General features: G+C 38.7%; 1 protein-coding gene across 2 annotated transcripts in view; it reads right to left on the bottom strand.

Moving 5' to 3' along the window:
• Positions 1 to 513: 513 nt before the first annotated feature.
• The window catches only part of LOC121958661 (dickkopf-related protein 3-like), a 33,156-nt gene continuing 23,712 nt past the window's right edge, over positions 514 to 9,957 (bottom strand). The window contains exons 4-7 of one of the 2 annotated variants that reach the window (XM_088069926.1): positions 3,168 to 3,482; positions 2,602 to 2,776; positions 2,296 to 2,497; positions 514 to 875 (exon numbers count right to left, since the gene is read on the bottom strand). In XM_088069926.1, coding sequence (XP_087926052.1) covers positions 815 to 875; positions 2,296 to 2,497; positions 2,602 to 2,776; positions 3,168 to 3,320 — 591 coding nt within the window. In that variant the 5' untranslated portion in view covers positions 3,321 to 3,482 and the 3' untranslated portion in view covers positions 514 to 814. The remainder of the gene's footprint in view (positions 876 to 2,295; positions 2,498 to 2,601; positions 2,777 to 3,167; positions 3,483 to 9,957) is intronic. The other variant, XM_042507743.2, reaches the window with a different exon arrangement.

Genomic DNA, 9,957 nt, shown 5'->3' on the forward strand with positions numbered 1-9,957 from the left:
ACACAATATTTTTTGTCAAAATGTTACAACTTTATCTTAAAAAACTGTAGCTTGAAATTCTTTGATGACAAACTACAGTTTTTTTTCCTTATTTTTTTGGTTATATAAGTTAAAAAAGATTTTTGCACGGAGGGAAGTTTTGTTAACTGTGTACCACAGGGGTAAAGTCAGCAGTAATTACTCAGATTTATACTTTTGGGGTTTATTGTGTCATTACAAACATGCAACACCTCCATGTATGATCACACAAGAGCAGCGAAACCTTTTTTTCTATTGAATTTTAGTCAACTGGATCTGGTATTGAAACAAAACATACATTTCCCATTTTAAAAAAATTCTAAATATTAGAAGGAAGCACTAAAATCCAACATGAAGTGGCGTGTTCTGTCTATCCTATGTAGAAATATTATTTATGTGTATTTATTGTTGATTAAAAATTATTTTTGCAACTTCATAATGAGGTGATACCTGTGAATTTAAAATAAATGCAAACAAAATATACAAAAAATACAGAATTGTTGCTTTTGAAAAAGATTTATTCTTTACACTAAATGGGAATAGACATTTATAGATATAATCAAAGGTAATTAAATGCACAAGGAAGATACAGTTTGGCCATAATGAGTTATTTACATTAGTGCTTTTGTCAAAATTTACAAAAAGAAATTTAAAAAAAATTTAAAAAAAACATCCTTGCTTCAAGACTAATGAGAATATTCAGCAAAACAACACATTTGGAAATACATATGTTTTTCTATAAACAGTCATATACAACATATCTACATAATAAATAGCCTTAATGATGAGGCTGGCATCAAGACTTGGGCTCTTGGCAGGTCCAACTGGTTTGTTCTGGCTGGTAAAAAAAATCTCTCCTGAAAGACAAACAACCTCAGGTAAGAACATGAAAATATACAATTTATTATAAACTAGGATTCTGACACATTACTGAGATCATATAGAGCATTCAACACAATATTTAAACCCCTTCAACTTCAAACAACTTCACACTCTGTATGCCTTTTGTTTATACCTCTAAGTTACCGTCACATACGGAGAGAGCAAGCATGCTTGATTAAACAGGACTGTGAACATTACCCTTCACTCCTGTCATGTTTGTTCATATAAACTTGAACACAAATTAATTACCTGTTTTAAACAGGACAGAAATAATAAATGTGCCAAAGCCTGTCAAATAAAACCAAAGCCAATTAAACTTCACAAATGTCATGAAAATGTTTTTCCAAAGGATTTAATTGGTGTCTTTTGGCTTTCTGAGCTGTTCCTGGCGCTTTTATAACGACATCCATGATTTATTTTAATTTTTTCCAGCTGTGAATAGCTCCTCCGTTTCCTTTGTGCAACGGACAGTCGAATAACAGTGTTCATCAAGAGCACAAACACACAAATAGAGTTGGGTTTTTTAAGTGTGCATGGAGACTGTTTTGTGATGCCAGTATAAACACACTACACATGTTCAAAACCTGCTTAGATTTAGTCTGTATTGTCCATTTGGGACACAGCTGAAGTCTTAAAAGTACATTTTGACTAAGGCTGGACCACATGCTTTTCTCCCGATTCGATGCTATCACAATACTTGGGTGCTGATTTGATGTATATTGCAATTTTTCAATATTGAGATTCTACAAACAGTGCAATTCGATATTATAATTAATTTCAATTCGTGTTCACTTTTTATCCTGCAGTCCCTCCACCTCTCCCTGCTGCTAGGAGACTATTTGCACGAGGAAAGCAAACGGAAGCTCTGGAGACGGACTCAGTAGCGGCTATATTAACTCAAATTCATCCGGCGCAAACCCCGGCACCAGGGTTCACAGCACTGTCTCTAATCTGTGTAATGGCAGCAACAGAAAGTTTGCTGATACAGCAGGGAATTTAAACTGGGCGGGCTGAATTCAAGTTGCTATTCTAGCAGCTGAATGTCCATGCCCTGGACTGTCCACCATTGTCTGCTTTTGTACTTTGGCTTTGTTTTTCTGGAAATGGATATGACTTCACGTATTTCATGGCCATGCCAGCACGCTATTACAATAAAAGCAGGAACTTCTTTCCACCTCCAAATTTGATTTATATCATTTCAGACATAAAAAAAATAATTCAAAACACTTAATTTAAAAATTGCAATATTTTCACTTGATACTGTTGGTAAATTGTGTAAATTCCCTAAATGATTAGCAATAACTAATATGACTGTTTTATCTCCTATGTGACTGTTTTATAAATATCTTCTATAGTATTTTAAGTAAATATAAATAAGGAATTCGCCATACTTACTCTCTCTGGTGTGATGCACCGTTTTCTCGACACAGTAGTCCGTCATCACAAGGACAAATCTGGTTTATGCTGAATGCCAGACCGCCGTCGGGAACATAGCAGCTCTCGCCGCGGATCAGACGTCTCTTGCACACCTGTTCACCGTGGTGTCGAGCACAGCACATTGATGCCCCACAATCCCTGTCAACTTTACATCTGGCACCTGGATGAAGGAAACGCTCACGTTAATTTAGGTCCAGTTGTATCAAATCTCCAAACTGTCATTTTTAAAATGATTTAAAGTGACGTGTGTTGTTGCTCTCTTACCCTCTTGTCCATTAGGGATGCTGCGATGGCACTTCCCAAACATGCAGCTGAGTCCGCGGACACACTGTGCGTCCCTCCGACAATAGTGGCCCTCCCCTCGCAGGGGAACACAAAGGCCAAAGTGTCGATCACAGGAGAAACCCCGACCACAGGCCCTGTCATGATCGCAAACAGCCTGGAGAGAAAAAACAGAGGAAATGTTACATATTTTAAAAGAATTTCGTTAAAATGTATGTCCTGAAGGTCATAAAAATCAAAAAAAGACATTGAGCTCTGTAAATTATCTTATCATTATCTTTTCAAATAAGTAGAGAAAAGTGACACTGATCAGGGTTATGACTATTTTCTTAACTGGAGAAATATTCAATCAATCAAATTTTATTTGTATAGCACTTTTCATACAAAATTAATGTAGCACAAAGTGCTTTTATATTATACTACACAATATTTTACTACAAGTGATGAAGTGATTTTTAGCTCTGTTCATTTCTAACTAGATTAAATAAAGGTATGAATTAATTCAGGAGAAGCAACATATTCATGCACAGTATGTAGTAATATCTTACCGTGGTTGCTTTGGCTCCAGGAGCACTCTCTTTAAGTGTCTTTGCTCCGTCTTTGGGAGGGCTGTGAGGCATGTTGAGCATCCAGGCCCAAATGCGAGCTTCAGCCCCACAGAAGCAGAGACACAGGCAGATCATCCACAGATTCCCCAACATTTCCACCAACAAGTTAATTAAAAAAATAAAAATCCAGAGCTTAAAAGTCCCAGTAAATGTGTAAAAAGTGAGGACAGCAGGGATCCATGCAGTGACAGTGGCTGCCTCCTCTTCCAGCGGGACATTTATAGGTCACCAGGGCTGAACCCCCCTCACACCGGGCTGTTTGTCAAAACATTAGGGTAGGAGGGGACAATTAGTTGTTAATGGATTAACTAAATTGTCCGCATCGACCCCCGCAGCCAGAAAATAGTAGCGAAATGACCAGTCGTGGAGAAAGGGAAAGAGGGGAGATGGGCGCCGTGATGGACTGACAACAAGCTTCACACAATAGCGCCAAGACAAGCACCACCTCCAAGTGGTTATCTCTGCCAGACAAACAAACGAGGACAAAAGCAGACAAATGCATGACATGTTTCAATGCTCACTGAGTGACAAGCAAAGACACTGAGGGTCCAGGCCCCAAAACACAGGACAAACACTCCTGGCCCCGACCTCGACTGCCCCGTCGCCCCCTACCCTATCCCAACGTCAGACCCCACGCTGAGAGCAATTTGCAGAAGTGCACCCTGCAGACGACCCCATGATCTCATTAAATGTAATTACCATCAGCCATTAGTTTCAGGGGGAGAAGGGGAGTGAGTGGAGGGCAGACAAGTTGCTTAAGGGAAACAGATTCATTTTCGCACACTTTTTTTTTTACTTGTCAAAAAGAAATTATACCAGCTATAATCCACTGTAAGGTTGCACTATATGCAAAAAAAACCAAACAAAAACAACAACAACCTACAAACAAAGAATTGTGGTTATTTTGACAGATATTTATATGAGTAATGATTTTTGTGGGGATTATAATTTTTGCATTTTTTGAAAAAAAATATAGAAATTATGATAATGTCATTTTTGAAGCACGTTTCCTCACATCTGGAATATAATTTGGCGGCCAGGGCATTTTGGTTGTACCACAATATTTCATTTCTAGTTTCTAGGATTTCATTTCTAGGAAAGGCAGCTCCACTGCTGCCTTTCCTCCGCTTCCCTGTCCCAACACCAGCTTTTCACCACTAAAATCATTGGCTGTGACAGAATCATCATGGTTGCACAGCTGGATTTCCCCTCTTAAGGGTTTACTTTGAATTTTTTGAGGTGGGACTGTATGAGGTACTTTTCCATAGTCGGCATGCCCGGCATGCCCCTAGTTTGGGGAAGCAGGCTGGAGTACAACCACGAAAGCTAAACGATGTACTGCTTTGGAAAAGGAACAAAAACAAAACATTTCTAGCCACCTAAAAAAAATCAGTATCATTTCAGGTGTGCTATATTCAGAATATTTCCACAGATTTACTGTGCCATCAGACAGACCTTTCCAATTGAGAACTGAACTCAAACTTATTTATGCTCTCTTCAAAGCCACCCGACCCCACTGACCAAAACAGTCATTTTACCCAACTGAACATGGGAGTTGCTTGTCTACCACTGCCTCCGTTTCCCTCCAAAACTACGGCCTGCACAAGGGGATTTTCAAACACTGGTGAACCCGCTAAATATAAGCAATAGAATGTATTCCCACTGCCAGTGAACACAGCGCTACAGAAGACAAGTCTGCCTTTCTGTCAGCTTGTGCGTGTGTTTTGCTTGTTTTTATTGGTGTGTCCATGCGGCGTCACAGACAGGCTGGAGAACAGGTGAACAGTAAATGGCAGCAGGTACAGAGGTCTTTGAAAATTTTTCAGTGGTTTCTTCTCTTTGTATATCTCTTACTTATTCAGTTGCAGACTAATTTGGAATAATGTTTGAGTGTGGACAGATAGTAATTAGTCGCAGCACATCACTGCATTTCCCAGGTTAAGGAGCTGAAATTACCATGTTCACCCGGGTGTTATATTCCCATTAATGCCAATCGGAGCCAGAGGGGATAAGAACCTGTGTCTACTGCAGTCATTTGAGCCCTGATTGAATGCCGATCAAACACATTCTCATTGCATTAAAAAGCCAAATATTAGCAGGTTATTGTGGGGTTTTTTTGTGCAGTGGAAATGAGACTTTAGTAGTATTTGTGTTATTGTGTGACTCAGTGTTTGACTGTAAATTTCGTAGTGCATTCGTAACGTTGAATGTGAATAACCAGAAAACAAACAGAAAGGTATACATGACCACTGGCCATGGGAAAGCAGTCTATCACCTATTTTGAGCTGGTTCCCTAAGTTTAAAAAAAACATATGCACTAATTTTGGTGGGAAGAGGGTAAATGTCATTCATGTCTCCTGACCACCATGAGACGTAGTACCTCGCTCACTGGTCTTTATCAAGTCACGGTGATCACTCTGATGTTTTTTTGCTTTGAGAAAATTCAGACGTGATGAGTCTTACAATCTCTCCAACTGTACAATGTAAAGGAAATGTATCGTCAGTAATCATAACTTCTATGTTTGAGCTCTATCATTAGCATTCACTGTTTCATTAGCATTCAGTATTTTGGCTCAGACTTACAGTAGATGCCTGGATAATTGAAGAGTAATTTACATGTACTTAGTGGCAGACAGCACAGATTGGTTACGTAGATACCACAGGGTCCGAACTTATCTCAACTCCAGGTAGTTAAGTCCTTATCAAGACAGGCTACCACAGACTAATGACGTAATGGGTGGTCAATTAGTAAACACAATAGCAGCAACTTGGATCAATTAGCAAAATGTAAATAAGCATTGTATCTTGATTATGCAGTCATTTGAGCAGTTTAATAACTCTGAATCATGTGTATTGAGCACTTAGTGGTACTGTAGGGGCTGTTTTATTGAAATAATGTACAAATATTGGGATGAAAATGCATTTATGGCTTCTTTATATTGTCTGAGTAATGGAAATTTACGAGTTTCAATGTTTGCAGATTAATTACCAGTCACACTGGAAATATTATGACTGAGTTGTTCTTGATTTTTTTTCTTTTGCAATTTACAGCACCGTGTTTTGCAGCACCAAAATTACAATTTAAAATACAACTCCCTCTCCCTCTACTTATCACGCTCCTCCAAACACGTACTCTTGTTCTACATTTGTACTTACAGCAAGATATTCCCCCTTTTATTTACCCAATGCCAACAGCAGATAACTGTCTCCAAACACTCCTTAACATGCTCCCCCAGTGTTAATGACTCTGCTAATGACGGTCGTAATGTCACAATCAACATTGTTGTGGGTCTTGCAATTAGGGGCTAACAAAAACATCGGGCAGGGTGACGTTTGGCCATTGTAATGGACCTTGACCCCCCGCGGGGAGCTCTGAATAGTGGAGGGCATGAGGAGTCTGCCCTTCCACCACCAAAATATGTTCAGTGCAGGAGTGGATGGACGATTGGCCATGAGTGAATGTGTATTCAAGCTACAGGAGAACAATGAGGTAAAAAGTATTGTTACTTCACGACTCAAGAGTTTCTCTAGGTATGCAACTGGGAAGAAAATAAACACAAATTACCAAATTCTTCACTCTAAAGCAGAATGAAAAGCAAGCCATCATAGAGAGGGAGGTGAAGTGATATTGTTTAAATATAAAGTACATTTTTGGATGACATTTATAGCATTGGCATTTATTTGTGCACACAAAAAGTGGCAGAAACAGTTGTGCCAAGAATGAACAAGGAAAGCTAGGGGAGGGAAGTTCAAACTGACAAACTGGCTCTTTAGTCAGCATGAAGTAGGTGTGAATGTTGGATTTTTGGTTTCGGAAAGTTACATCTGACGTCAGCAAGGTGTAGAGGGGGCCTAGTAGTTCTGATGGAGTATACTGGCCCCTTAATTTGGAATTAATTTATTTGCCCCCAGAGAAATTAGTCTTTGACATTGAGCCAAACACACAAAATACAATTATAGTGCAGTAACAGGCATAGTTCAGGCATAAATCACATTCATAATCATACAACACAGCCCCTCATTTCACACCCTCCTTAAGTCATGAGTTTAATAGATGCTAAATATTTTTAAAGAAAAACTAACAACTAACAATCTCTTCACATCAGCCTTTAACTAGCTCTGACCTAAGTTGCTTCACACTTGTGCATTGCTGCACCTCTTTAAAATGTTGTATTTTCCATAATTTTATGCATTTTATACACTCTATTTTTAGCTTTATTTTTACTAATATTATCTCAACGGGTTTTATTATCCATCTTATGTTATGCATTCTGTGCATTCTATTTGCATCCCTATTTTTATCTTACTTTTACTAGTATCCGTCTGTGGAGCCGCTCAGTGACCGGTCAGTTAAACTTCTTCCCAGTTAGCAGAAGCTAACGCAGCAGTGCCTAACATCCAACATAGTAAACAATCACAACAAACTCACACTGACACCTTTAAACTGATACTTTAAGTCACAGAACAACTAGTCTCTTAAGCTTGCGTTAGCTACAGACTTCATTTCCATCATCTAACAAAAAACCCATTCAGCGACGAGACGAGGGAACTGCGAGTGCTGTAATGCTAGCTGATATTTGGGTTTTAGGACTCATCCCTGCAGCACTCTATGTAACTGTCCTGGTACAAGCACACGATGTTCCAACATAAATTTCCAGCCTTAAATGTAAATTGAAGTCACACTTTAAACGAGGTGCGAGAAATGCCTCAGAGCCATCCTGTTACTGGGCAGACATTCCACACCGTCCACAGACTGGGCAGATGTTTAAGATCGTACCTCATGAAGTGAAGTGAGGGGTGAAATAAAGCCAGTAAATGTTACAACAAACAAAGCATTTCCATGACAAGCCAAACATTATACTCTTCAAATCTGATGTTGTGCTTACTTTTTTAAAGTAATGTAAAGCTTGTTTCTGATCGATGGCGCGGAGATATACTTGCACATGAATAAAGGCTCACTCTAACCACGGATAGTTTTAGTACAATGACACAAAGGAAATTATATTTGTTTGTCTACTGAACAAAATTTAAATGTAACATTTTTTGCTCACATTTTTCACAGGTGTAACTTAAAGATCTACTCATTACAAAATTCCCTCACTTTTCCAAAACTTTCAATACTTTTTCACTAATACCATGATTCTTCCATGCCTGGAAAATGTGACTGTGAAATTCCATGACTTTTCCAGGTTTTCCATGACCGTGGGAACCCTGCCTTTTCCACGGTACTGCATTTCCCAGATAGGTATGGCACGTCAAAATGCAGATTAACCTGAAGCCTCGTTGTTTAATAAATTCATTTCAAATTACATGTTTGTGTGTTTTAACCCTATATTTACTGTTTATATGCTGCCTAGAAATGCTATGTAGTCCACCTAAAACAATCCATGCTGTGTCTCCAGGCTGTGGTGACAAAAAATCAGGATAATAAAACTATATAAAAAAAAAAGGTACATTACACCAATTTCGAAACCTTTTGAACCCATTGCAGGGTTTGCTGGCAGTTCTTTAGTCTACTCTAAAGATGATGATAATTATAAGGCATATATTACCGCTGATAATAGTGGCAGTAATTGTAAAAGAAAAAAAATTAAAGAGAGATTCACTGTAAACTGAGCTGAGCTCCCATGCTGGATCTATCTGAAATGATGCAGTAATGTCTGGTCATTAACAGTAAATTGTCTCAAAAGCAAAGCATCTTTACTGTTGTTGAGACAGATGTCGTTTTAGGTAAAGTTACTGACGCCTGTGTTTATTATCAGGTTTTTTGTCATGGCTGCTTTAGGCAACATTTGGCAGATTTCTTTTAAAAACAATAAATTAATCGGTTTCTTGCAGCATTTTAAGGTAGAAAACTGTGAAAAAAGTAAAGGGATGAAGTAAAACAAAGGTCTTGAATTTGGTTCATTTTGGATGGGACGAGTACGCTGCGTGCCCAGCCCAAACACTCACTGGGAAACCACTACGAGTAACAGCCTGTCAGTTTCCAATAATGGTAATAAGACAGCCTCGCTGACTCATAACTGACTCCACATCTGTAATTTATCATTATTTAGATACGGTGGCCATAATCCTTGAAAGAGACATTTTGACAAGGGAGGAGAATTAATGACGATAAAATGTGTCCAGTGTTTGGAGTCCATAGACAACATAAACACACTTACCTCATCATTAAATATAACCTCAAATAAACCTGTCTTCAGATGTTTGAACTGCTTTTCTGGTACAGTTTAAATAATGCTGGCTATAAGCTGTTTCCCATTTGGAACAAGACAGATGAGTGTCACTCCCTCGGTAATGGGAAACAGCTCAGTGTCTTCTCTGCCAGGTATAAAAAAAACAGGAGAGGGCAAGAGGAGAATCTAGAACAAGGGTCACTTGTGGATAATTATCACAAATCAGACCATTATTGTGAGAGTAAAATCAGTAAAATAAAGAAAACAGCCTGTCAAATAAACAAGACCAAGGGCTCAAAAACCAAGTGTATATGCATGGTGGTGCACAGAGATTTGAGCTGTGCACATAATTCTCAGCTCTAAATGCACCAGTGCACGCAACTTGGTTCAGAAAATACAGTATGTTGTGCAGGGCTGCCAACTTTCATGTACTGACAGAGAAACTCAAGCAAATCACACACACTCCCTGTCCACACATCTCTTGTCATACAGTGAAAACAGATTTCGTTTCGTTTGATTTCGTCTGATAATGTTGCAGCGCACTAACTTTAAGA

This window comes from Plectropomus leopardus, chromosome 19 (assembly GCF_026936395.1).
Source record: "Plectropomus leopardus strain MGB_pleo_1.0 chromosome 19, ASM2693639v1, whole genome shotgun sequence".
Taxonomy (NCBI): domain Eukaryota; kingdom Metazoa; phylum Chordata; class Actinopteri; order Perciformes; family Serranidae; genus Plectropomus; species Plectropomus leopardus.